The sequence below is a fragment of the Meles meles genome, chromosome 16 (genome assembly GCF_922984935.1).
Source record: "Meles meles chromosome 16, mMelMel3.1 paternal haplotype, whole genome shotgun sequence".
In the NCBI taxonomy this organism is placed as follows: domain Eukaryota; kingdom Metazoa; phylum Chordata; class Mammalia; order Carnivora; family Mustelidae; genus Meles; species Meles meles.
The window spans coordinates 53,993,748-54,020,542 of record NC_060081.1 but is presented as its reverse complement, the minus strand read 5'-3'; the positions used below and the strand labels follow the sequence as shown (position 1 = coordinate 54,020,542).

Below are 26,795 nucleotides of genomic sequence, written 5' to 3'. Positions count from 1 at the left end.
ATAAAATCTCTGAGAGAAGTCAAGCGCCTTGTACTATAATACGCTTATATGACCGAGTAAAAATAAAATAATTTATCTCCATTCTGCTCTTGTGGTAGATTTCAAGTGTGTGTTGGGAAGCGGAAGGAAAGGTTATGAAACCCGCTGTGGGCAATGGGAGCTACACAGTGAAATGGGCGGGAGATGGGAAGTGCACAGGTAGAATGACAGGGACGTGGAGTACAATGAACAGTCTCAAAGTTGCTTACACAGAATTCCAGAACTGGGATGGGGTTTGAAGAGAATGGGAAGAACTCAAGAAGGATTGGTAAGGGAGGAGAAAAGGAGTTTTTAGAGAATACGATGGCAAGCAATGGACAGGGCTGGATAAGACTGGGTGAAAAGTATTACTTTCTTCTCCTGACCATTAGTCCAGGTGGACAATTCTCTCCAGCGACACTGAGAAACTCCAGAGCCAGAGGTACGAAAGAGTCCAGACAGAAAGGGTTTTGAAGAAAAGCAGAAAAGAGTGAACAAGGGGTTGGGCAAACTGAGGCAGCTGAAGAGGGCTGCTCTGAGAATGAATTTTTGTTACCGAAAAGAAACAAGTTTTTGCAACAGTAAAAATAACAAACCTAATATCTTAACTCCCTAAAAAAAGGCTTTTTCTTTCTTCTTTTTTTTTTTTTTTTACATGTTCCCTTACACTTTTTGTCTATACCAAAGAAAACCAAGCTTGTTTGTCTCTTTGGATTCTCAAATACCCTGTCAAGGTTGCTCTCTAAAAGGTTTTATTAATTCACCTTGTCTCTACCAGCTTCCCCAGCACTAGCGGGTTAATTTAACAGCTTCCTTTCATTTGCAATTCATTGATTGCTACCAACGGGCAACACTTTTCTGATGTGCTATTTCACCTCCTCTTGCGTGAGATATGCTATCCTTTGCCAAGGTAAAATTTTAGTAACAAGTATGGAAACTCAATACAAGCAGTCTGCGTCCCTCTCTTCCCTCCAATTCTACATCAAGATGATTTAGTGGGTCTCCACATTACCCTATTCTTCTGCCCCACACTGCCTGTCGGCCTATTGATCCCCCCCTCCCGCAATGTCATCATCTGGCCCACACTGTACGCCTGATGCTTAGTAGTGTCACAAACCTAGGGCCAACACCACTTGTCAAAGCTGAAACCCTGTACTCTTTCTTAACTTCCTTACAGAGTTTGGCACAGCCTCCTGCCCCCTGCCCCATATTGGAATTTTCCCTCAGCCCCCCTCTATTCCCACCCCCCCACAAACAAAGAGGTTGGTCTGTGTTCCGTTTGCTACCATTACACATTCTATCTATTAAATAGTGGATTTCTAATCAGTCTCCCACTTGAGTTTGGAAGCTTGTTCAGTCCCACCCATTTAACGAGTGCCCACCATGTGCCGAGAATTGTGCAGAAAACTAAGGTATGTGTGCATGTCCAGAAACAGATGAATGCTGAATATATATGTGAATGCATAAGACTGGGAAATAGAGGTGAGAACTAGCCAGATCCAAAATTCCAAATAAAATACTGACAGTTTGAACTCAGCCCTAGTTATTTTCCGATCCCAAAGAGCAGCAGACAACAAGCGACCCCTCCAGGATCTTTAGGCACACACCTGTGTTCTGGTAAGAGTGGGAATGAGTGTGTGAGATAGCAGGAACGACATGTTCAATGATTTTTAAATAGTGTGAGGTGAAAAGGCCAAGGCTGGAGAAGGCCCAGAGGCAGCTCCCCAACACTTCAGATCATGGTTTGGGAAACCCATCCCCTCACACAGGAAGATGCCACTCTGTTCTTCCATGCTTTTATTAGTGACAGCAATGGACAAGAACAATGCCAGGCATAACAGACACCCTGACCCAGCACTGGGGATGGCAAGCAGGCCCTGTAGGGCCACTGGCATATCCAGCCCCAGTCCAAGATCCAGTCTACCCAGGCCATGTCCCCGAATGGGCAGGAGGCTGTCTGTCCAGTTTATTTGTGTGGATCAGTCTGTCTGAGTGTCTGAGCCGCTGCCTGCAGGGCCCCCCCATCCTCGGCACGTGGTAGGGGCTGCTGGGAGCACAGCGTGGCATCCCCCGGTGGACCACTGGGCCCCGGTTCTGACCATGGGGGATAGGGCCAGGGACTGGAGGTGGCAGGGGGCCAGGCACAAAGTTCACTCCAGGGCCACATCCTACAAAAGAACCAGCCATTATCAGAGAGTGGGCTTCTGACCAGGTGAGCCCAGCTCTGCCTCCGAGCAGCCTTAGTCCTCCAGCCCTCCTCTGGGCTTCAGTTTCCCCCTCTACAAAATGGCAACACCACTTCCCCTTCCACTAAACCAGCAAACTGTGACCATCAACGGTTGATTAATGAGTCTACAGATGCTGTAGATCCAGAAGTCACTGGACCCAATCCTGGGGGCACAAGGAGCTACCGAACTTCTCTCAGTCCACCTGGGCACGGGAGGCTAGGTGGGGGAAGGTGCACAGGGAGACTGGGAGAGGTGGAAAGGGAGGTCTGTGGAGGCACCTACCTAAGTGGGATGACATCGAGAAGTCTTCTGTTGAATTATAATTGAAGAATTCGTGGGGTGGGAAGGGCTGGCCTGGGAAAAAAGGGGTGTCCTGGGGCAGGGGTGGAAACAAGGGAGGTGGTGAGGGCTGAGGAATGGAGTAGGGGAAAGGCATGGGAGGGGGCAGGGGAGAGGGCTGGGGTGGGGAAAAGGCCAGTTGCTCCCTGAAGTCTGGGGGCTGCCCATGGCTCCCCTGGAACAGATGATCCGGCTCTGGCCAGTCCTCAATCCACGGGTCTAAGAATGGGATGGTTGTTTGTTTTAGGCCTGAGAGCCAGGCTGCCCAGAATTCTGGTTGTCTGCACTCTTAAACCTCTCTTCCCTCCTCTTGGAGAACAGGGCCACCAGGACGGGGCACCATCTGCTTCCTACCCGGTCTTCCTCACACTGTCTCATTTCGGGCTAAGCCCAGTTTACGTTCCTTCTTTGCCTTTCTCAAAGTCATAGATCTGCTTTTGTTCTAACCTCATGCTCCCCTCTAGAGCCTTCTCTCTTTGTATGCTTGGTTCCTGTATCCATAGCTTTTTCTTCTCCCAGCTCCTCCCCACAGACCAAAAAATGAGCCTAAGAAGTCTTTCCTCTGGACAACATGAGACCCTGTCACTCCCTTCTCCCAGCAGTCCCGTGCTTTCCAAACTTCCACAAGGAGTATTCTGCCCAGTTCCCATTCTCTCATCAACCGCTCCCGCCTCTAAACCCTGCTTCACTCCTTCAGCACTTTTCTGACTAAATGTAAACACTTCCTCTCTTTCTGCCAGTCATACTAAATGACTAGAGCCCCTGTCCTCCCTGATAGTGCCTCTGCCCTCAGGTCCTTTTGTTTCCTCCATAAGACCCTCTCCCCTTCCAACTCCACAGCACGGCCCTGCTTCCGCTCTCTCCTTCACCGTTGACTCTGAGACCCGCAGCCCCACATTTCCACAGCACCTCAGAGGTCTGCCTGGACCAAACTCACCAATCACATCCTCCCACCCAACTCTTCCTTTTCACCTCCCTACTTCTGGACCTCCAAACTGGATTCAGAAGAAAGACCTAAGCCACCACAAACTGCCTTACAATGATTAGGGCATCCCTCTCTTTGCTGGGGATAACAAGGAAACTGAGCCATTATATAATCAAAGTTCTAATCCACCTACCCAAGGATCCAATGCCTGGCTACCAAGTCCTAGATTACCTCTGTGACATTCCTGGCCTCTCTGTGCCCTCACTCGCTCTAGTGCTGCTGTAACAGCCTTCTAACATGACTTATACCCCCAACTCAACAAACACTACCCTGCAGGTACTATGGACACAGCAACTGTACCAGACCACAAGGCCAAAAGGGACGAGCTGGCAACAAGGAACCTTACCCTTTGAGGACATGCTTCAGGGGGAAAGCACACATGCAAAGTCAGCCACCACGCTCCTTTTGCGAGTGGGCAGGAACTGAGAGGCTTGACAGCACCATGTGAGGGGCTTCTTTGCTTCTGTAACATTGCATGATTGCCCTTCTTCCATTTCCGTCTTTCTACCCAAAGCCCCCATGCCTAGCTAGAAGTACCCCCATTTCTTTCCTATTCATCTGTGGAATAGGGAGTCTTTTGACACGCTGCCTTATGTGCTCAAAGCTTATAAATACTTACATGCAGAGATGACTATATGCTAGCCCACACAGAACCAGAACTTGGATCAAAACGCTGTTCCTGTGATCTCACCCTCCCCAGGGGGTGAGAAAGGTGCACTCGGGAGCCACAACAGTCCTTCGAGAGGCCTCTACTCCCTGAGCACCTCTGTCCTATTCTGCGTCTGAGCCCTATGCTCTAAGAACCCCCTCTGCATCACTCTCCTACCCCCTTGTGGCAGGGCTCACCAGAGGGATAGTCACGCTTGGGCAGCTCCACGCCCCAGGCATCGGCCACGTGGGTCAGAAGCAAGTGTGAGAGGTGGCGGTGAGCATGTTGGTCCCAGTGGACACCGTCCCGGTGACGGTGCTGTACCGCATGCCGAAAATGGAAGTGGAGGTCGAGGACATCAAAGCAGTGGTCCCCCGCCAGCGTTGCGCTGTAGAAGTTCCCTTCAACCACATCCCTCCGCAGAGACCCCGCCAGGGGCTGGAGCTGAGTAAGAAAGTGCAGCATCTAAGAGCTGCACAATGAAGCAGGGTCGGGAGGGAAGGCCCTCTTATCTACCAGCCAGCTGCCTCCTCCCCCATCCTGAAGGGCCTCTGTCACTTGCCTCTGGCAGAAGGAAACCCCCAGTGACACGCTCCCCCAAGGGCATGGCCATGTTCCACACCAGCAGGCACGAGTCTGGCAACACCTGGTCCATGCGCACAAACACCCGCTCCAGGTTCTCCCGGTAGCTCTCCATCGAGCAGCGGCCATACCTGTCAGACAGCACATAGGGTGGGCAAGAGCACAGGGTGGACAGCCTCTGAGCTGTTCCTCCACCCCCCAACCACTATTTCCCTCTCCCACTGCCCCAACCTGGAGAGATCCCAGAGGCAGGAGTTGATGATCACCAGGTCCGGGGCAGGCCCGTAGGTCAGTTCCTCCAGGACGCCTTCGAGGTACTCGGAGTAAACGCGGGTGAGGAAGTAGAAGCGCACAAGGTGGTGGCCAGAACCCGAGCAGAACTGGCGAACCTCCCGGTACTGAGTTCCGTTGTGTAGCTCGCCCAGCTGACCCCCAGCCACCAGCTGGTCCTGTTCAAAGCTCAGCTCCCCCTGCCCACCCCCGGCACCCAGATGGTCAGACCCATGCTAGGGAGGAAGGCCCTGCCAGGCCAGGGTCTGTGCCCACCCACCACTGGCATGGCTACCAAGCTTCCCTCACCTTGGCTTTTAGCTGGGCAGCTGTGAGCAATGAGTCCCTCTGGAGCAAGAGCACCAGGTCTTTGTACACAGCCCGCTGGACTGCAAGGAGACAGAGATCCCAAGACTAAGACAAGCTTCATCCCACCCTAGCTCCTCCTAAGTCCAGGCCTTCCATCTTCCCAAGGATGGGGCTGCCCAACACCACCACTGTGGAGTTCATTACAGAGACAGGAGAAAAGCTGAGGTTAAAAAAATCCTGGTACCACCTCTGCCTTCAGGGGATACACTACCCCCAACTTAGTACACAGTGGTCCAAGATCACCAGGCGGAAGTCAGCTGGCCAAGTCACCCAGGAAACAGACAACACAATCCACTGCTCTCATGAAGGAAAGTATGGGAGACTGTCAGGGCGAAAAATGCTGGGCAAGGATGGGGTAAAAAATGTGACGGACTACATCGATCAGGACACCTGTGGAAGGTGCATGGGGAAATCAAAGACGGAAAACCCCCTGGACTGGAACAGACTCGGGGTCAGAAAGGAGGTTTGGGTTCGAGACAAAGGGTCCAGTCACAGAAAACAGACCGAAGGTGCGGGGCTGGGTTGTGTGAACCTAGAGGGGCACTCACTTGAGTCCCCCAAGATGACCACGAACTTGTTGTGTAGCAGCTGCTGGACTTCCGAGGCCTGGAAGTGGACCATGGCGCGTCGCAGGGGGAGGCGCGGCTCCTCGTTCTCCAGACAGAAGACCATGCTGCCGCGGCCAATGACGGGCTGCGGGGAGAGGCCACTAAGCCGCGCGCGGGCGGGGACTCAGGACAGGTCGGCCCCAAGGCCCGCCCCGCGATAAATGAGACCTGCGCCTGCCCCTCCCGGGCTGCTCAGAGCTCCCGAGGCGAGGTAGCAGCGGCAGAGTGGGACCCATGGTGGCGTTTTGCCTCAGTCCCACCTGGCACCGGAGGCAGGGGGTCGCCAGCCCGCGGACCACCAGGGCACCGAGGCGCTTCCCGCGCGGCGCCGCCCTGCGCCCCGCCACGTGCCCGCCACCGCCCCGCGCATGCGCGCCCCCGCTAGCGCCAATTACCAAGTCCCGGGGCGCCGCACCGTTCACCCGCGCCCGGGGCAGGGCCGCGCACCGCGCGCCTTGCCCTCTGAGGGCCCCAGGCCTAGCCTCATGTTCCCCCGCCCGGAGACGCCAGTCGGTTCTGCACAGCCCGCGCCCGGCAGAACCCGTGCGTCCCGGTTAGCCGTCGGTGCGCAGACCGGCGCCCTGCGCTCTCCATGCGTGCGTCGCGGCGGCCCCGACGGCGCTTCGAGCCTCTGCGCCCCGGGCGGCGACGCTCACAGCATCCACTTCCGGTCACCCATGTCCCGCCCTGCGCGACCCCCGGCGCCCGAGGGGACAGGAAAGTGGCGGGGTTGGCCGCAGCGGAGGGTAGGGGCCAGGGCCGAGCCCACCCGGGCGGACACGAAGCCCGGGTGTGGGCGGGGGCGCGGCGGCGGCGGCCGAGTGTAGCTGCCCACACTGGTGATGGCAGTGGGGCAGCCTCGCCACGTGACCTGGACGGGCGGAAGCGGAAGTGCCGGCCCGGAGCCCGTGCTAGGCGGGTGTCCCCTCGGCGCTGCCCAGCCGCCACCTGCACCAGCCATGGACTGCTACACGGCGAACTGGAACCCGCTTGGGGACTCTGCCTTTTACCGGTGAGCCGCCCCGCCCTCCTGCCCACCGCCCGGCATACCCCGCTCGCCCGCTGGCTTGAGTCTTCGGGCGGAGCCGGCAGCGCGCGCCCGGGTCACCGTGGTCGATGGGGTCCGCCCCTCGCGGGCTTCCCCCCAGCGTCTACCGCTGAACGCACAGCCGCCTAATGGCCTGGGGGCCGGGCCTTCCCCAGCTTCAGGAAGGAAACTGAGGCAGTCACACCACGGTCACAAGAGTAGGGGCAGAGAGAGCCCAAAGCTGAAGCTGAGATCTGTCAGCCTCCGGAAGGATGCTCAGATCACATTGAGGGAGACGGCCTGCGGGTGACAGCGAGTTGTCCAGTCTCCTGCGGGGAAGTGCTGTCAAAGTTAGACTACAGTGGCGCTCCCCGGGAGGCGGGATCGCACGGCGGGCGGGGTAACAGCAAACTGGGAGAGGGGGGAGAATCCAGGGTCAGGGCGTGTGAGGACGCTCAGCTAGGGGTAAACCCTCTCACGGGAGTCGTGGAGTCCTAATATATATATACACACATATATGTGTGTGTGTGTGTGTATATATAATTTATATAACACATATATTGTATATGTAACTATATATATAATTTATAAATAAATATATTTATTTATTTATTTGACAGAGAGAGACACAGGAAGAGAGGGAACACAAGCAGGGGGAGTGGAAGAGGGAGAAGGAGGCCTCTCACTAAGCAGGAAGCCCGATGCGGGGCTCGATCCCAGGACCCTGGGACCATAACCTGAGCCCAAGGCATAAGCTCAACGGCTGAGCCACCCAGGGGCCCCGAGTCCCAAACTATTGATGTGAAGTGTAAACCGATCACATTATTACCCTGATAAGGACTTTTCAGCGGCGCCACTTTTGTGTGGGGTAAAATACAAACTCCTCTTGAAACATCTGTAAGTCAGCCTCTGTTTATCTCCAGCTCCGTCTGCCCCTCTCCTAAGTCTTGTATTCCAGTTGCACAGAATTACAGAACCCCAATACACCATGATGTTTCATGGCTTCACATGTTTGCATCCAGCCTGTAATTACCTCTGTGGGTACTGCCATTGCTCTTTTTATCTCACTGGAAAATTTTTGCTCATCTTTTAGGGCTTAGTTCAAGTGTTCATTCTGAAACCTTCCCTGATCCAGTCCCAGTAGAGTCAGCTGACTTTCCTTTGGGCCTCTCCGCCGGGTGTTGCTGTCTGTTATGGATGGCGCAGTAGGGCAATATTTGCATGTGGTTTCTTCTGCTAAACTAAGTTCCTCGAGGGCCAACATTCTGTTTATCTATGTCCAGTGCTCATAGAACAGTGCCTATTATGTAGTAGTTGCCCAATAAAGTTTTAAAAATATTTTAGTGATTGCAACTAAAGGTCATGAAGATATTGCATTGGGGTCATATTTCAACACGAAGTACTCTTGTGTTAGTGAAACTGTATGGCGATTTTTAGAGATCCTTTGCATTTGTTATTTATTTGTAATTCTTCTGTCTTATAAATATGCCCATGAAATATGCAATATGAAAATGCAGAAATTTAATTTAAAAAGCGGTAAAGTCGGTAGGAAATAACAACGATTTCAACTGTTTTTGCAGAGAAGGTATGTCATTAGACAAAAGTAGCCATGTAACTTAGTGTTTCATACATCATACACTTTAAAAAATATTAACTCGTATTATTTTGGAAAATACATGTGACCTACCCAGGTTTGTTAAATCAGAGAATGCTGAAGACAATGACCGCATTACCACAGAGCTCCTCTTTACCACATGCAGTCTTAGCTTTGTTGATATACCAGGAAAGTTTTAAATGAGTGTAAGTGTGGAATGCCTACCATAGACATGACCTGACTGTGTAGCCTCCCCTTACCTGTGCTGTGCTGCCAGAAAGAGTAGAAGTCTAAGCCTTGCACTGGAGGATATATCATTTTTGCTGATGGAGGGACTGTGTACTAGACACTATGTTAAGTATTTTATATGTATTAACTTGTTTGTTTCAAGACCCTATGAGGTATGTGTTGTTATTAGCCCCATCTTCCTGGGGCACAGAGAGGTTAGGTGGCCAGGTCACCAGGTAAGTGGAGGAGCCAGGCTTTGAATCCATTGTTCTTCTAGAACCTGTGTTAAAGCATAGAAGTTTTGGTTTTGGTGGTGGTGGTTGTTGTTTTAAATCGAGAAATATATAGCATATTCTAACTTCACCAGAGTGGAAATATTTTAAATGCAACTATTTGGTTTTATTCGTATTTGTGCATAGCTTTGTGGCAGGGCATGTTCCAATAAGTGAATGAAAGACTGATGTAAGTATTGCATTTTGAGTCCTGTCTGCAGGTCAAGATTCTTTTGTGTTGGAAGTAATGTTCTGAATGTGTATCAGCCAATAAAAAGACATGGACCCTGTCTGCTCTCATAGAGCTCACAGCCAGCAGGAGACACAGTTGATAAACATTAATGACTCAGTATTTATTTAATCATAATCAGTGTAAAGGAGATATATAAGGTCCTAAAAGAGTATATATAATAGACTGGGAGGTTAGAGGTAAAGAAGACTTAATGAAGGAAACAATAATACCCCATCCAGGGAATGAGTAAATGGAGGTGCAGGGAGTGTGATGAAAAAAGCATATACAGGGCACCTGGGTGGCTCAGTGGGTTAAAGCCTCTGCCTTTGGCTCAGGTCATGATCTCAGGATCCTGGGATCGAGTCCCGCATCGGGCTCTCTGCTCAGCAGGGAGCCTGCTTCCTCCTCTCTCTCTCTCTTTCTGCCTCTCTGCCTACTTGTGATCTCTATCTTTATTTATTTATTTATAAATAAATATTTATATATTAAATATATATATTATATATATTAAATAAATATATATATTTATAAATAAATATTTATTATTTATAATATTTATTTATAATATTTATAAATTATTTATAAATAAATAAAATCTTAAAAAAAAGAAAAAAAGCATATACAAAGGTCCTGAGGCAGGAAAGACTAGGACACTCTCAGTCATCTAAACAGAGCCAGTGTGGCTGGATTGCTAGGAGTGTATGTGTGTAAATAAGATCGTTTTGGAAGGAGCAAGCAAATATGGACACAAGGGTAGAATATGCCAGGGAGAAGTTGATAGTGGAGAGCACTGGGGCAGTGATGTTGGAAATAGAAAGGGATGCATCAGAGAAGTATTTAGGGGACAAAATCAAAGGAGATTGTGATGGGTTGCACTGGGTAGAAAGGAGGTAGAGCAAGAAATTGAGGATGACTGGGCTTTTGGCTTAAGATGAAAAAGGAAGAGTGAGTTTTGTGGGGAAAGGTTTACCTTGGTTTTGGACACATTGCTTCAGGTACTTTAATAGAAACATCCCTTATGGTAAGAGAAAGGAGACAAGATACATTATGTACTCCTGAAACTCTTCTTAGAAGAGAGATTGACTATTTTTTTTTATTATTTTTTAAAAGATTTTATTTATTTATTTGACAGAGACCACAAGCAGGCAGAGAGGCAGAGAGAGAGGGGGAAGCAGGCTCCCCGCTGAGCAGAGAGCCCAATGTGGGGCTCGATCCCAGGACCCTGAGATCATGACCTGAGCCGAAGGCAGAGGCTTAACCCACTGAGCCACCCAGGTGCCCCGAGACTGACTATTTTTGTAGGGATTTTTTTTGGGGGGGGGTAACATATAAACACAAACATTTTTTTAAGATTTTATTTTTAGGGACGCCTGGGTGGCTCAGTGGATTGGGCCGCTGCCTTCGGCTCAGGTCATGATCTCAGGGTCCTGGGATCGAGCCCCGCATCAAGCTCTCTGCTCCGTGGGGAGCCTGCTTCCTCCTCTCTCTCTGCCTGCCTCTCTGCCTACTTGTGATCTCTCTCTGTCAAATAAATAAATAAAATCTTTAAAAAAAAAAAAAAAAGATTTTATTTTTAAGTAATCTCTACACCCAACGTGGGGCTCAAACTTAAACCCCGAAAGCAAGAATCACATGCTCTACTGACTGAGCCAGCCAGGTGTCCCTAAACGTGAACATTTTAAAAAATTGTGGTTAGGCGTCCCTGGATGCCTCAGTCAGTTGGTCATCTGACTTTTGATTTCAGCTTGAGTCATGTTCTCAGATCGAGCCCCTTGTTGGGTTCCCTGCTCAGTGGGGAGTATGCTTTCAATTCTCTCTCTCTCTCCCTCTACTCCTCCCCCTTAAAATAAAACATAAAAATAAATCTTTAAAAAATTGTGGTTCAATATACATAACATAAAATTCACTACCTTAACCATTCTAAAGGATAGTCCAGTATATTACTTAATATATATTAAGTATATTCATGTTGTGCAATGAAATCTCCAGAACTTTCTCATCTTGCAAAATTGAAACTCTATATGTATTAGATAATAACTCCCCATGTTCCCCCTCCCCCAGCCCTGGTAGTCACCATTCTGTTTCCCATTTCTATGAATTTGACTATTGTAGATAGTTCACTTAAGTGAAAGTGTGGAAGTGGAAGCGTAAAGTATTTACCTTTTTGTGACTGATTTATTTCACTTAGCATGCTTTCCTGTCCTCAAGGCTTATCCATATTGTAGCCTGTGTCAAAATTTCATTCCTTCTTCTGGCTGAATAATATTCTCTTGTACATGTATAACATTTTATTTATGCAGTCATCCATCAGTGGATACTTGGGTTACTTCTACCTCATGGCTAGTATGAATAATGCTGCTATGAACATGGGTGTACAGATGTCCTTTTGAGACTATTCTCAGTTCTTTTGGATATATACCCTGAATAGAATTGCTGGATCATAGGTAATTCTGTGTTTATTTATTTGGAGAACTATCAGACTCTTTTCCATGGCAGGCACACCATTTTAAATTCCAGCAACAGGGCGCCTGGGTGACTCTGGGTTGGGCCTCTGCCTTCAGCTCAGGTCATGATCTCAGGGTCCTGGGATTGAGCCCTGCATTGGGCTCTCTGCTCAGCAGGGAACCTGCTTCCCCCCTCTCTGCCTGCCTCTCTGCCTACTTGTGATCTCTCTCTCTGTCAAATAAATAAAATCTTAAAAATAAAATCCTTAAAAAAAATTTCTAGCAACAATGTACAGGAGCTTTTTAGTAGTATTTTTTTTTAATTTAAGTGTTTTTTTAAATATTTATTTATTTTTTAAAATTTCTTTTCAGTGTAGTATTTTTTTTTTAAGATTTTATTTTTAAGTAATGTCCACACCCAGCATGGGGCTCGAACTCACAACCCTGAGATGAATAGTTGCACGCTCCAGTGGCTAAGCGAGCCAGGCGCCCCCATAGTATTTATTTATTTATTTATAAAGAATTTATTTATTTATTTGACAGAGATTACAAGTAGGTAGAGAGGCAAGCAGGGGGGAGGAAGCAGGCTCCACGCTGAGCAGAGAGCTGGATGCGGGGCTCGATCCCAGGACCCTGGGATCATGACCTGAGCCAAAGGCAGAGGCTTAACCCACTGAGCCACCCAGGCACCCTATATAGTATTTATTTATTTAAAGATTTTATTTATTTATTTGACAGACAGAGATCACAAGTAGGCAGAGAGGCAGGCAGAGAGAGAAAGGGAAGCAGGCTCTGCACTGAGCAGAGAGCCCGATGCGGAGCTCCATCCCAGGACCCTAGGATCATGACCTGAGCCGAAGGCAGAGACTTTAACCCACTGAGCCACCCAGGCGCCCCTATAGTATTTATTTTTGAGGCAAATTGGAGTAAAAGCATTTCAGGGGTGATATGAGCTCTCTTGGGCCTTAGGATTTGGAATAGATTATTCCCCAAGGCTAGACCTGATGTGCCTCTTCCTCCCCAGTGTTCCAGTAGTCCAGCTTAGACCCTTCAGGCAAAGGCTGCAGATCACCCATTTTCACGCAAGGGCTTTCCTTGTATGGCAGCGGAACGTACTTTTTCAGAAGTTCAGCTGCACAGCCACAGGGATTTCTTCAGTGTCTGAGGGGAGGGACGGGGAAGAGAGGGGCTAGAACCGAGACTACGAGGGCTGCTAGGTTTAGTGATTTTCTGGTATTGAAATCCAGGGTCCGTGTACTGCTGCTGAGATTTCTACTTCCAGGACCTGGGAGTAGAGGAGGAAGCTTTGCCTTGGAAGCATTCAGTTCAGGCAGCCCCCATCTGACCGTAAGCTCCTGTCCTCACTGGTACTCTGATACCTCCTGATCCACCTGTCCTTGGACCTCACTGGGATCCCCATCCCTGGAACCCTTTGTTCTCTTCGTATGTGCGTGCAGAGCCCCCTTCTATAAATATGTCTCTCCCTGTCCAGCTTGGAGTACAGCCGCAGTCGGTCACTTCAGTTTCTTGTCTTTGCCCTGACAACCTTGTTCCTTTGCCCTTCGGTTACTCCTGCCTGAGACAGAGCCACCTCCCAGTGCGCCAGCCACTCACCGTCTCCACCTGTGCCTAGTTGCTGCTCACTGCTGCCGGGCAGGCCACACACAGGTAGCTTGGGACTACAGCAACTCAATGCCCCCCAGCCTCAGCTGGGCCATCCTAGTCTTTTTTGGGGGGGTTCAGCCTACACTTATCGCTAGGGCTTTGCTTTTTCTTTTAAAAGATTACACAAAGAAACAATGAAGATAATTTGGAAATACTGACAATCATAGTCTCCTTGGCCCCTTCTCTCAACAGCTGACTTCGCCTCGTGCAGAACTGGAAGTCTGCATAGAAGGGCCTAGGCTTCCTGCTCCCAAACCTGACCCAGTGAGGAGATGTGCCTCTGTCCCCTGTCCTCCCAGAAACCATGTGCCATCCACCCACACCCTCCCTTAGCCACAGTGTTTCTCCCGCTGTTGTCCAGGACCCCTTGCCTCAGAATCACCTGAGATGCTGGCTATGCAAAGCTTCCATGGTCAGACATACTTCCTTATCTCTGGGATGGGTCCTAGAAATTTGATCTGTATCTCCCCGTCCTAACAAAAAATAAACTCCCCCATTCCACAGGTCCCTCCTTGTTACCACATCTTTTTCTGACCATTCCAGCCAAAGGTCCAAAGACCACCATCTGCATTTCCTTCTGTTTTCTCTCTTCCTAGTAAATATTCACTCTGGTCTGAGCACCTTGTTCTTAGTGACTTTCTGTCACTTGAGTGCACAGATCTCAGGCCTTATCTGAGCTTCACTCCCTGGAACACTGGAGAAAGATGAGTGCTCACTTCTTTCTTGGGAATTGAAATTAGCCTTTTACTAGGGACATCTTCAGGCGTACAAAAAGTACGGCATCACCACCTGGGCTTAAATATTGTTATTGTGTTGCAGTGTTTGCGTCAGCACTTCGGAGGTTAAAATATTTTATTAAGAAAAAGTTCAAATAGGGGCGCCTGAGTGGCTCAGTGGGTTAGAGCCTCTGCCTTCGGCTCAGGTCATGATGCCGGGGTCTTGGGATTGAGCCCCAGGGTCTTGGGATCAAGCCCTGCATTGGGCTCTCTGCTCAGTGGGGAGCCTGCTTCCTCCTCCCCTCTGCCTGCCTCTCTGCCTACTTGTGATCTCTGTCTGTCAAATAAATAAATAAAATCTCTAAAAGAAAAAGTTATACATAAACAGTAATTTAGTGGACACCCATGTACTTCTCCCTGAACTGCAGTAAAGATCAATACTGTCATTTTCTTTTCATCTTTCCCTTCCCCCTCTTAGACACTTTTGGGAATATCTAAAGCCAACTCCAGACACATCTTTTTATTTATTTATTTTTTTCAGATACATCTTTTTAATCAAATACTTTTTCTGTTGTTTTTTTTTTTTTTTTTTTTAAGATTTTATTGGGAGAGAGAGCTGCACGGCACCGGGGGAGGGGGGGTGGCAAGGGGGCAGAGGGGATGGGAGAGAGACAAGCAAACTCTGCACTGAGTGTGATGTGGGGCTGATCCCAAGACCCTGAGATCACGACCTGAGTCTGATGCTCAACTGAGCCACCAAGGCACCCCTTTCTGATGTATATTAAAGTAAATTTGCAGGGGCACCTGGCTGGCTCAGTCGGTAGAGCATGTAACTCTTGATCTTAGGGTTGTAAGTTAGAGCCCCATGTTGGGTGTGGAGATTACTTAAAAATAAAGTCTTTTAAAAAATTAAATTACAGACATAACATCAGTGTGTTTTACCTTAAAAAATGATTTTTTCCTCTAAAAACACAGCCTTTCCTATAAAACTGCAGGACTCTTTTACACCTAACAAAATTAACATTTAAAGTTGTCTGGGGGCGCCTGGGTGGCTCAGTGGGTTGAGCCGCTGCCTTCGGCTCGGGTCGTGATCCTAGGGTCCTGGGATCGAGCCCCGCATCGGGCTCTCCGCTCGGCGGGAGCCTGCTTCCCTCTCTCTCTCTGCCTGCTTGTGATCTCTCTCTGTCAAATAAATAAAAAATCTTTAAAAAAAAAAAAATAAAGTTGTCTGACAACCAGTGCTTATTCAGACTTCTCCAGTTGTCTTCAAAGTGTCTTTTTATAACCAGTTTGTTCAAATCAAGACCCAAACCAGAATTACTTGTTTGCTTACCTCTCTTAATTAAGCCTCTTGTAAACTTGAACATTATTGTCTCCACTCCCACCCTTACTTTTTTTTTTTATTAACATATAATATATTAGTAGCCCCAGGGGTACAGGTCTGTGAATTGTCAGGCTTACACACTTCACAGCACTCACCATAGAACATACCCTCCCCAATGTCCGTAACCCAACCACCCTCTCCCTACCCCCCTACCCTCAGGCAACCCTCAGTTTGTTTTGTGAGATTAAGAGTCTCTTATGGTTTGTTTCCTTCCCGATCCCATCTTGTTTCATTTTTTCCTTCCCTACCCCCCAAGCCCCCTACTTTGCCTCTCAAATTCCTCATATCAGGGAGATCATATAATTGTCTTTCTCTGATTGACTTATTTCACTCAGCATAATACCTTCTAGTTCCATTCACGTCATTACAAATAGCAAGATTTCATTTCTTTTGATGGCTGCATAGTATTCCATTGTGTATATATACCACATCTTCTTTATTCATTCATCTGTTGATGGACATCTAGGTTCTTTCCATAGTTTGGCTATTGTGGACATTGCTGCTATAAACATTGGGGTGCAGGTGCCCCTTCAGATCACTACATTTGTATCTTTAGGGTAAATACCCAGTAGTGCAATTGTTGGGTCGTAGGGTGGCTCTATTTTCAACCTTTTGAGGAAACTCCATGCTGTTTTCCAGAGTGGCTACACCAGCTTGCATTCCCACCAACAGTGTAGGAGGTTCCCCTTTCTCTGCATCCTCACCAGCATCTGTTATTTCCTGACTTGTTTATTCTAGCAGATTTGGGATGGAGTCTTTTGGGTTTTCCACATAAAGTATCATATCATCTGCAAAGGATAGTTTGACTTCTTCTTTGCCGATTTGGATGCCTTTAATTTCTTTTTGTTGTCTGATTGCTGAGGCTAGGACTTCTAGTACTATGTTGAATAGCAGTGGTGATAATGGACATCCCTGCCATGTTCCTGACCTTAACCGAAAAGCTTTCAGTTTTTCTCCATTGTGAATGATATTTGCGGTGGGAATTGTGATGCCACCAACTTTGGCTTTCTTTTTCAATATTCCTTTGGCTATTCGAGGTCTTTTCTGGTTCCATATAAATTTTAGGATTATTTGTCCCATTTCTTTGAAAAAAATGGATGATATTTTGATAGGGATTGCATTAAATGTGTAAATTGCTTTAGGTAGCATACACATTTTCACAATATTTATTCTTCCAGTCCAGGAGCATGGAACATTTTTCCATTTCTTTGTGTCTTCCTCAGTTTCTTTCATGAGTACTTTATAGTTTTCTGCATATAGATTCTTAGCCTCTTTGGTTAGGTTTATTCCTAGGTATCTTATAGTTTTGGGTGCAATTGTAAATGGGATTGACTCCTTAATTTCTCTTTCTTCTGTCTTGTTGTTGGTGTACAGAAATGCAACTGATTTCTGTGCATTGATTTTATATCCTGACACTTTACTGAATTCCTGTACAAGTTCTAGCAGTTTTGGAGTGGAGTCTTTTGGGTTTTCCACATATAGTATCATATCATCTGCGAAGAGTGATAGTTTGACTTCTTTGCCGATTTGGATGCCTTTAATTTCTATTAGCAATAATCGCGCCTCGGATAAACCTCATTGGCTACGATACTGCCACTGCGCAAAGCTAGATGCCTTTAATTTCTTTTTGTTGTCTGATTGCTGAAGCTAGGACTTCTAGTACTATGTTGAATAGCAGTGGTGATAATGGACATCCCTGCTGTGTTCCTGACCTTAGCAGAAAAGCTCTCAGTTTTTCTCCATTGAGAATGATATTCGCTGTGGGTTTTTCATAGATGGCTTTGATGATATTGAGGTATGCACCCTCTATCCCTATACTTTGAAGAGTTTTGATCACTTCGTCAAATGCTTTTTCAGCATCTATTGAGAGTATCATATGATTCTTGTTCTTTCTTTTAGTAATGTATTGTATCACGTTGATTGATTTGCGGCTGTTGAACCAACCTTGCAGCCTTGGAATAAATCCCACTTGGAAGTAGTGAATAATCCTTTTAATGTCCTGTTGGATCCTATTGGCTAGTATTTTGGTGAGAATTTTTGCATCTGTGTTCACCAAGGATATTGGTCTGTAATTCTGTTTTTTGAGGAGTCTTTGTCTGGTTTTGGGATCAAGGTAATGCTGGCCTCATAGAATGAGTTTGGAAATTTTCCTTCCATTTCTATTTTTTGGAACAGTTTCAGGAGAATAGGTATTAATTCTTCTTTAAATGTTTGGTAGAATTCCCTTGGGAAGCCGTCTGGCCCTGGGCTCTTGTTTGTTGGGAGATTTTTGATGACTTTTTCAATCTCCTTACTGATTATGGGTCTGTTCAGGTTTTCCATTTCTTCCTAGTTCAGTTTTGGTAGTTTATATGTCTCTAGGAATGCATCCATTTCTCCAGATTGTCAAAGTTGCTGGTGTATAGTTGCTCATAATATGTTCTTATAATTGTTTGTATTTCTTTGGTGTTGGTTGTGATCTCTCCTCATTCATTCTTGATTTTATTTATTTGGGTCCTTTCTCTTTTCTTTTTGACATGTCTGGCCAGGGGTTTACCAATCTTACTAATTCTTTCAGAGACCCAGCTACCTTTTTATTTTCATGACATTGACTTGTTTAAGAGACCAGATTACTTTCTGGATTTGGCCCATTGCTTCCCTGTGATGCCTTTGATCTTTATTCTCTATCATAGCCTGTATTTCCTGAAACTGTATTAGATCTAGAGGCCTGAATAGATTCTGGGTGAACATTTTTGGCAGAAACATGTCATAGGTGATGCTGTGATTCTTATGCAGCATCACATCTGCAAGCTTCTTACCTCAGATTGTCCACTAGGAGCAAAGTAGAGCTTGACCGGTGGGTTTGGATGCTGATGGCCACATCCTCCCTTGCAAAGTCATATGTAATCAACTTGCAGGCTGGTACCCCCAGGAGTGGTGCCATATTGGGACCAGATCTTAGGCTCTGTTGTTGGCATATTAGCCACTCAGCAGTAGTGTTAGCCAGGTCAGCCTTGGGGAGGGAGGCTCCCAAGACATCTGTCCCAAAGGAGGTTATCACAGGGTTTTCAAGAGCCGAAGGCTAGTCTCCTTGGACACAGGAAGGGAAGCTACTTGCACTGCTTCTAAGTTTCAGGATACAGTTCTTGTTCCAATCAATGCTGTTAAATTTCAGTTGAAAAATGGCGTGTTGGTGAATTCAACTGTTATAATTTAACAACCCACACAATTAAATTTTTTGTTTGATTTTTAGCAGTAGCAGCTGTGTGGCTGTATTCTTTTCGGGCAATTATGGAAGCTTCGTACTTCTCAGACCCATGATTTAAGCTGAAAGTTAATGGACCCAAGTTTGTCATTTTCTCTTTATAAATGTTCAAGTGCACTCAGAATGATCTAGCCCACGGTCAGGCACAGAAGTCACTCCGAGGGCACATGTCTGACTTGGCATTTCACCACAGCATACTGCAGGCTTGATTAATTGTGATGCCGCTGCATGAAATAGGTGACTAGCATTCGTTTCCCATGACCGGGAGCTCAGTACCGCACTCAGGCCCAAGCACACAACCAAACCGATCCCCAGATCGCATCTTTAGGGTGCTGTCTTCTGGACCACTCCCTGCCCTAAGTTTGTATCAGTTTGGGTCCAGTCAGGAGACCTAAACGGAGAATGATAAACATAAAGAATTATTAAGCTGAGGGAGAGCACCCAAGGAATGACACACTTGGAAAGGAAGCCCCTCCGCATGCAGGGGTTCAGATTCTAATGGCGAAAATGAAACTGCAGATCACTGGAAAGCAGAGAAGTTCGCTGGTTTACCTGGGCCAGAGCTGGTCCCAAGGTCCCGGGCAAGCAAGAAACAATGCTCTGAGGTTCAGAGGTAGGGGGACACAGGGAAGTGGCAACTGGTGGCCAAGCATGTGGGCATGGGATGGAATGGTGCTGCTTCTGCAGCCTGGAGTCCGTGGTGTCTGTATTCTGAGCCACAAGCAGTAGTTGGGTGCACAGGTGTGCAGAGGGGCGTCAGTCAGTGCAAACAGGGGCACAGGCTGGGTAGCCAGATCTTGGCAGCCAAGGAAGCAGAGCCTGGTGTGGGCAGGAGGCCAGGAGTGTGGTGTCTGCCCAGGGAGGCTTGGGAATGTGATCACCATTCCAGGAGAACCTTTGAGATTGCTGCTGCATAACGGAGGCAGAGCGTCGCCAGATGTCCTCACACTCTGGCTGCTCCCCGGCTGCCCCAGCTGGAAGCAGTCGGAGAGCTCTTTCCTCCGGTAACGGCCCTCTGAGCGCCCTCTACTGGGAAAGATGAAGCTCACACTCATGGTGAAGGGGAAAGGCCTAAAGGAATGCTATCACAGAGCCGTAGTGGAGGGTGAATTTGGAGCTGAGTATCTCCATGAGAACTGACATGCTAGGTCTGTGTGAACAACTGTTTTCCCGTCAGATTTTCATGCAACGATTTTAGTAACAAAATGTCAAAAAATGCATATGGTTTATCAAAAAAATCAAGTAATGTAAAAGTCTAAAACTTAGCAGTCCTCCAACATCCTCCATTCACCACCTCCGCACAGGTAACCACTGTCTCTGACTCAGTGCAGCTTCGTGTCTCTGAAGGTTTTTCTGTGCATTTACACACATATGTGTAGTTATATGTAAATATGCTTGTCAAAAATATGTGCTTAGTTTTCGTATAAAATAAATGGGTTCAGGGCACCTGGGTGGCTCAGTCGTTAAGCATCTGCCTTCTGCTCAGGTCATGATGCCAGAGTCCTGGGATCAAGCCCTGCATTGGGCTCCCTGCTCAGCAGGAAGGTTCCTTCTCCCTCTCCTGCTCCCCCTGCTTGTGTTCCCTCTCTTGCTGTGTCTCTCTGTCAAATAAATAAATAAAATATTTTTTAAAAAAAAGGTAAAATAAAATAAATGGGTTCATATGGTTCCTGTTGAGCTGCAGGGGTTGTTTGTTTTTTATAAAGATTTTATTTATTATTTATTTGACAGACAGAGATCACAAGTAGGCAGAGAGGCAGGCAGAGAGAGAGAAAGGGAAGCAGGCTCACTGCCGAGCAGAGAGCCTGATGTGGGGCTCGATCCCAGGACCCTGGGATCATGACCTGAGCCGAAGGCAGAGGCTTTAACCACTGAGCCACCCAGGCGCCCCTGTTTGTTTGTTTTTACTTAACAGGACATCTAGAGATCACTTCATGTCAGTACACAGACTCACCTTATTAATGGCCACACAATATTCCCAAGAATGGACATCCCATAGTTAATTTAACCAGCCCTATATTGAAGTAGGTTTTAACAGGATTTGCAAGAGAACTATTTTAAATAGTGCCACAGTGAATTCATACCTTTGTGCAGTTGTGCAAGTTGTTTTATGTTAGACTCTTAGAAGGAATTTGCTAAGTCAGAGGGTCTACATATTTAAAAGTTGGATAGATATGGGCCGCCTGGGTGGCTCAGTTGTTAAGCATCTGCCTTCAGCTCAGAACAAGCTCTGCATCAGGGCCCCTGCTCGGCGGGAAGCCTGCTTCTCCTTCTCCGACTCCCCCTGCTTGTGTTTCCTCTCTTGTTGTGTCAAATAAATAAATAAAATCTTTAAAAAAAGATTTGGATAGATAGCACTTCATTTTCTTACATAAGGGCTGAACCAATTTATACATCCACCTAATATGTGTGAAAGTGTTCGTTTTTCCACATCTTCAACAATATTGGATGCTCTTATCCCCTTATTTTTTTGTCATTCAGTTGGTCAAATGTAAAAAATTTTAAATTCATATTTACAGTATCATTAGATACGGCTTCATATCTTCATCTAGACTATTTTTCCATTTTGTTGTTTCCATGGGTGTGTAAAGGGCTCTGTACACGGTCTCCATATTAACACTTCGTTAGAAATGTTCCAAATATTTTTTCGTGTAGGTCACTTGACTCTTACATATTCATTTTTTTTTTTAAGATTTTATTTATTCATTTGACAGAGAGAGAGATCACAAGTAGGCAGAGAGGCAGGCAGAGAGAGAGGAAGGGAAGCAGGCTCCCTGCGGAGCAGAGAGCCCGATGCGGGGCTCGATCCCAGGACCCTGAGATCATGACCTGAGCTGAAGGCAGCTTAATCCACTGAGCCACCCAGGCGCCCCTTACATATTCATTTTTAACATACAGAATTTTAATTTTTATGTAATAAAATCTATCATTCTTTTCCTTGATAATTTCTGGGTTTTGTGTCTTGCTCTGAAAGACTTTTCCATAGTTTACATTATAAAAAAAATTAGGGGCGCCTGGGTGGCTCAGTGGGTTAAAGCCTCTGCCTTTGGCTCAGGTCGTGATCCCAGCGTCCTGGGATGGAGCCCCGCATCGGGCTCTCTGCTCAGCAGGGAGCCTGCCTCCTCCTCTCTCTCTGCCTGCCTCTCTGCCTACTTGTGATCTCTGTCTGTCAAATAAATAAATAAAATCTTAATAAATAAATAAATAAATAAATACAAAAAAAATTAGCCTGTATTTTCTCAAGGATTTTATGTTGTGTTTTTTAAAGATTTTATTTATATTTGAGAGAGAATAACTGAGAGAGAGAGAGCATGAGCAGAGGGAGAGGGAGAAGCAGGGAGCCTGACGTGGGGCTTGATTCCAGGTTGCTGCCATCATGACCTGAGCTGAAGGTGGGCACTTAACCAGCTGAGCCACCCAGCCACCCCTTAAGAACATTTAGTTCTTAAATATTTTCACATAAAATAGTATGATTATAGCCCTTGACCATTCTTCTTTTGGTTTTAGTTTCATTTTTAAAAATTACTTAGAGCTGGGGCATCTGGGTGTCTCTGTCCATTGAGCATCTGCCTTCAGCTCAGGTCATGATACCAGGGTCCTGGGATCAAGCCTGGAGTTGGGCGCTCTGCTCAGCAGGGAGTCTGCTTCTTCTTCCTCTGCTCTACCTCCCCGCTTGTGCTGTCTCTCTCTGTCAAACAAATAAATAAAATCTTTTAAAAAATGTTTAAAAGTTACTTAGAGCCTTTTGTATTTTTAAGAAAAGTACTTGTTTTTCACATGTGTTGCATTTTCCCCCTTTTCTTTGTCTTCCTAGTTTTCCATGGATTTTTTAAATGTATAAAAGTTTTTTAATGTTCATCATTTTTTTTAAAAATTTGACAGAGAGATCACAAGTAGGCAGAGAGGCAAGCAGAGAGAGAGAGGGTGAAGCAGGTGCCCCGCTGAGCAGAGAGCCCGATGCGGGGCTCGATCCCAGGACCCTGAGATCACGACCTGAGCCAAAGGCAGAGGCTTTAACCCACTGAGCCATCCAGGTGCCCCTTAATGTTCATCATTTTAATAAATAACCATTAATGTGATTTAAAACCTCAAAGTCTCATTCCTGTCCCTGTCCTTACTCAACAGATTCCACCTCCTCACCTACCAGTAACCAGTTACTAGCATCTTAGAAATCTTTCGAGAATTTCTTATTTTTCAAATACAAGCAAATACAAAACATATGTATTGTTTTTACCCTTTTCATATAGAAGTATACAGAAGTCTTTTTTTAAAAAGATTTTATTTTTTTGACAGAGAAATAGAGGTTACACGTAGGCAGAGAGGCAGAGGGGGTAGCAGGCTCCCCACTGAGCAAGGAGCCCAACAGGGCTGGATCCCAGGACCCTTGAGACCATGATCTGAGCCAAAGGTAGAGGCTTAATCCACTGAGCCACCCAGGCACCCCCTGAAGTCTTTTTTTATCTAGACTTGTTCTTTTTCTATGACTTCTGGGTTATATATCATACTTAGAAATTGTTTCTGTTTTGAGAGTGTAAAGAGATCCAAGATTTGTTCTGATACGGCTTTATTTTTTTATTTTTAACATTTAAATCCTGAATTCCATCTGGAAAATATTGTATTGTAGAGATTAAGTAATGAAATAGTGTTTATTGCAATTCTTCCCATATGGCCCATTGTCTCATTTCAAGTATCAATTTGCAACAATTTGAAATGCCATCTTTATTACGTGCTCAATTCCCAGTTCTTTTTCTGGACTCTTTTCTTCCATCAATCTATTTGCTTATCCCTGTCCCAAAACAACAGTTCTAATTAACTTCAGTTTTATGTAGTGTATTTGATATCTGACGTATATCTGTTCTCTTATTTTCAAAATATTTTAAAATACTTTTCAGCATTTTCTGTTTAAAAATGATATTTGTTTTTTCTGCAAGTGAGTTTTAGAATCTGTTTGTGCTGGGGTGCCTGGGTGGGTCAGTCAGTTAAGCATCTGACTCTTGATCTCAGCTCAGGTCTCCATCTCAGGGTCATGAATTCAAGCCCTGCACTGGGCCCATGCTGAGCGTGGAGCCTACTTAAAAAGAAAAAAAAGAAGAATCAGTGTGTGCTTCCACCCCCCCCCCCAATTGAGAGTGGTTTTTACTGCAATTTTTATGCATTCATAGATTAGTTTGGAACGTGTCTTGCTCTGAAAGACTTTTCCATAGTTTACATTATAAAAAATGATTAGCCTGTATTTTCTAAAGGATTTTATGTTTAGGTTTTTTTTAAAGATTTTATTTGAGATTTTATTAAGATTTTATTTATTGAGATTTTATTAAGATTTTATTTACTTATTTCTGTGTTTTTTATATCTTTGAGTAAACTTTGATTTAATTTGATTTTTTTTAACTTTATTTTTCTTTAGGGTTTTTTTTAAAGATTTTATTTATTTATTTTTGAGAGAGAGAGGCAGAGACAGAGAATGAGCAGGAGTACAAGCAGGGGGAGAGGTAGAGGGAGAAGCAGACTCCCAGCTGAGCAGGAAGCCCAACTCAGGACTTGATCCCAGGATCCTGGGATCATGACCTGAGTCAACCAGATGTCCCTCCTTCAAGTTTTTATTTAAATTCCAGTTTATTAACATACAGTGTAAGGTCAATTTCAGGTGTAGAATTTAGTGATTCATTACTTACAGAAAACACCTGGTGCCCATCTCAACAGTGCCCTCCTTAATCCCCATCACCTTTTAACCACCCCTCTATCCCAGCCCCACTCCTGCCTGCTCCCCTCCCATCACCCTCAGTTTGTTTTCTTTCTTTTTTTTTTTAAGATTTTATTTATTTATTTTACAGACAGAGATCACAAGTAGGCAGAGAGGCAGGCAGAGAGAGAGGAGGAAGCAGGCTCCCTGCAGAGCAGAGAGGCGGATGCAGGGCTCGATCCTAGGACCCTGGGATCATGACCTGAGCTGAAAGCAGAGGCTTTAACCTACTGAGCCACCCAGGTGCCCCCTCAGTTTGTTTTCTCTAGTTAAGGGTCTGTTTCCTCGTTTGCCTCTCTTCCCTCCCCCCCATGATTATATTTGGTAAAAACTTTTGTTAGGTTTATTCTTGCATATCATCATTTTAATACTATCATGATTAGGGTCTTTTAAAGTCATATTTTGGTTGATTCTTGTTATGATATAGAAATATATCAATATAGAAAATATATAGGCTTCTGTTGATTGCCCTTTTGTTTTGTTCATTAGTCCATAGCCTGCTTTGGATTTTCTAAGTAGACAATCACATTATTTGCAACTAGCAGCAAACTCACTCCTTCTCCAAAATATAAACCTCTTTTATTTATTTTTTCTTAAATTATTTTGTAGAACCCCAAGAAGAATGTCAAATAGAAGATAATGGTAGGCATCTTTCTGATTCTTATCAGGAAGTCTCCTGAAATAATACTGGAGGAAACACTCTCCTTAAACTCTGCTTTCTGTTGGCTTCCTGGGAGAGGGCCTACTCCTTTTCTATCCGCTTGTCCCCACCTCCAGCCCTCAAAGAAGGTGGCATGCTTCAGGATTCCTACTCCTCCTTCATGTCGCACACACCCTCAGCGACCCACGCCCATTTCAGACTCCAGTCATCTCCTGCCAGCTTGTGATTTCTGTGACCTCCCACAAGCTGAGCATTCAGAGATTGACATCTCCAGCCCAGGACTCTGTCCCCCGAGCTCTGGGCTCACCGAAGAGCTCCTCTGAGATTTCTTTTCTTTCTTTCTTTTTTTTTTTAAGATTTTATTTATTCATTTGACAGAAAGAGAGAGCACAAGTAGGCAGAGAGGCAGGTGGGGGGGTTGGGGAGCAGGCTCCCTGCTGAGCAGAGAGCCTGATGCAGGGCTCCATCCCTGGACTCTGGGATCATGACCTAAAGGCAGAAGCTTAACCCACTGAGCCACCCAGGTGCCCCTGGGATTTGTTTCAAGCACTGCTAACTAACTGAGTGCCTCCACAATGGAGTTCATTATCAGCAGGCAGTGAGGGTGAGCGACCCCTGGATATAAATCCCACAACCTGCTTTGGTGTTAAGAACGAGAAATAGAAAAAAAGCTGCTTGCTCTGAGAGACCTGCCCCCACCTTAGAGGGTCTTATTTCCTGCTAATGCTGGCCCAAGCCAGCCACCCCACCCTGGTCCTACCTGAGTTTATGCCTTGGATATTGGTCACATAGCCTGTCTCTCGTGCCAAGGAGCTCCTGCCACCCTTGGACGCTTGCCCCACGAACCGCATCCTGCCCAGCCAACTGCCTCTGTTGTGTCACCTGCTGTCCGTAAGCATGGATGTGGTCAGTTGCCCGAGCTGTTTCTAGTCGTCACCCTCTCCCAGCTGTGGGGGGCCTTGACTACCCTGTGAAGGACAAATGGAGGCTTTAGGGGCTCCTCTGGGCTCACTCCAACTGGACCCAAGGTCATGAGGAGGCTAATTTCTGCTTGCCTCTGTGTGGGCAGGAAGTATGAGCTGTACAGCATGGACTGGGACCTGAAGGAGGAACTCAGGGACTGCCTGGTAGCCGCTGCGCCCTATGGGGGCCCCATTGGTATGTCACCCCTATGCCACTGCATGTTCTGGGACAATGGGTTGAACTCGAGGTGCATGATTCCCTGGGGGCCTTGCTGGCAGGTGTTCCTTGCTAATGTGGCCACCCCTCGCCCCGCCACTTCTCACCCCCCGCTGAGATCCTTTAAATTTTGGTTCTCATGCGGGGTGGGCCTGGGGAGCTGGACAGAAAATCTCTTCTTGAACTACAGCACTGTTGAGGAACCCGTGGCGGAAGGAGAAGGCGGCCAGTGTCCGGCCAGTGCTTGAGATCTACTCTGCTTCCGGCCTGCCTCTGGCCAGTCTGCTGGTGAGCACTCATGATCCCTGCTTGGGGCTAGGCCGGGTCTGGGTCCCAAGGACAGCCTCAGGAACCTCCCTGT

At 46.5% G+C, this 26,795-nt stretch overlaps 2 protein-coding genes and 1 pseudogene across 5 annotated transcripts in view; 1 reads left to right on the top strand and 2 right to left on the bottom strand.

Annotated features, from left to right (window-relative positions):
- Positions 1–1,818: 1,818 nt before the first annotated feature.
- Positions 1,819–6,577, bottom strand: PCED1A (PC-esterase domain containing 1A). 2 transcript variants are annotated; one of them, XM_045981005.1, is made up of 8 exons: positions 6,444–6,577; positions 5,989–6,133; positions 5,381–5,460; positions 5,033–5,271; positions 4,782–4,932; positions 4,417–4,663; positions 2,529–2,804; positions 1,819–2,186 (listed from the first exon to the last, which is right to left on the bottom strand). In XM_045981005.1, exons 2-8 carry the CDS (start codon positions 6,110–6,112, stop codon positions 1,939–1,941), a joined length of 1,365 nt encoding a protein of 454 aa, XP_045836961.1. In that variant the 5' UTR covers positions 6,113–6,133; positions 6,444–6,577; the 3' UTR covers positions 1,819–1,938. The 2 variants fall into 2 exon arrangements, with proteins under 2 accessions (XP_045836961.1, XP_045836962.1); XM_045981006.1 differs by lacking the exon at positions 6,444–6,577 and adding an exon at positions 6,309–6,413.
- Positions 6,578–6,890: 313 nt separating this feature from the next.
- VPS16 (VPS16 core subunit of CORVET and HOPS complexes) overlaps positions 6,891–26,795 on the top strand; it is a 28,237-nt gene continuing 8,332 nt past the window's right edge. For all 3 annotated transcript variants that reach the window (XM_045981002.1, XM_045981003.1, XM_045981004.1), the window contains exons 1-3: positions 6,891–7,060; positions 26,325–26,413; positions 26,625–26,722. In XM_045981002.1, coding sequence (XP_045836958.1) covers positions 6,891–7,060; positions 26,325–26,413; positions 26,625–26,722 — 357 coding nt within the window. The remainder of the gene's footprint in view (positions 7,061–26,324; positions 26,414–26,624; positions 26,723–26,795) is intronic.
- LOC123927384 lies at positions 17,068–17,218 on the bottom strand (annotated as a pseudogene).

Excerpts from the sequence above, each read along its gene's own strand:
- PCED1A (XM_045981005.1), bottom strand. The coding sequence starts at position 6,112 with ATGGTCTTCTGTCTGGAGAACGAGGAGCCGCGCCTCCCCCTGCGACGC. Across the intron at positions 4,933-5,032 it reads TGCCTCTGGGATCTCTCCAG|GTATGGCCGCTGCTCGATGG; the intron begins GTTGGGGCAGTG and ends GCTGTCTGACAG. Across the intron at positions 4,664-4,781 it reads GGGGTTTCCTTCTGCCAGAG|CTCCAGCCCCTGGCGGGGTC; the intron begins GCAAGTGACAGA and ends TTTCTTACTCAG.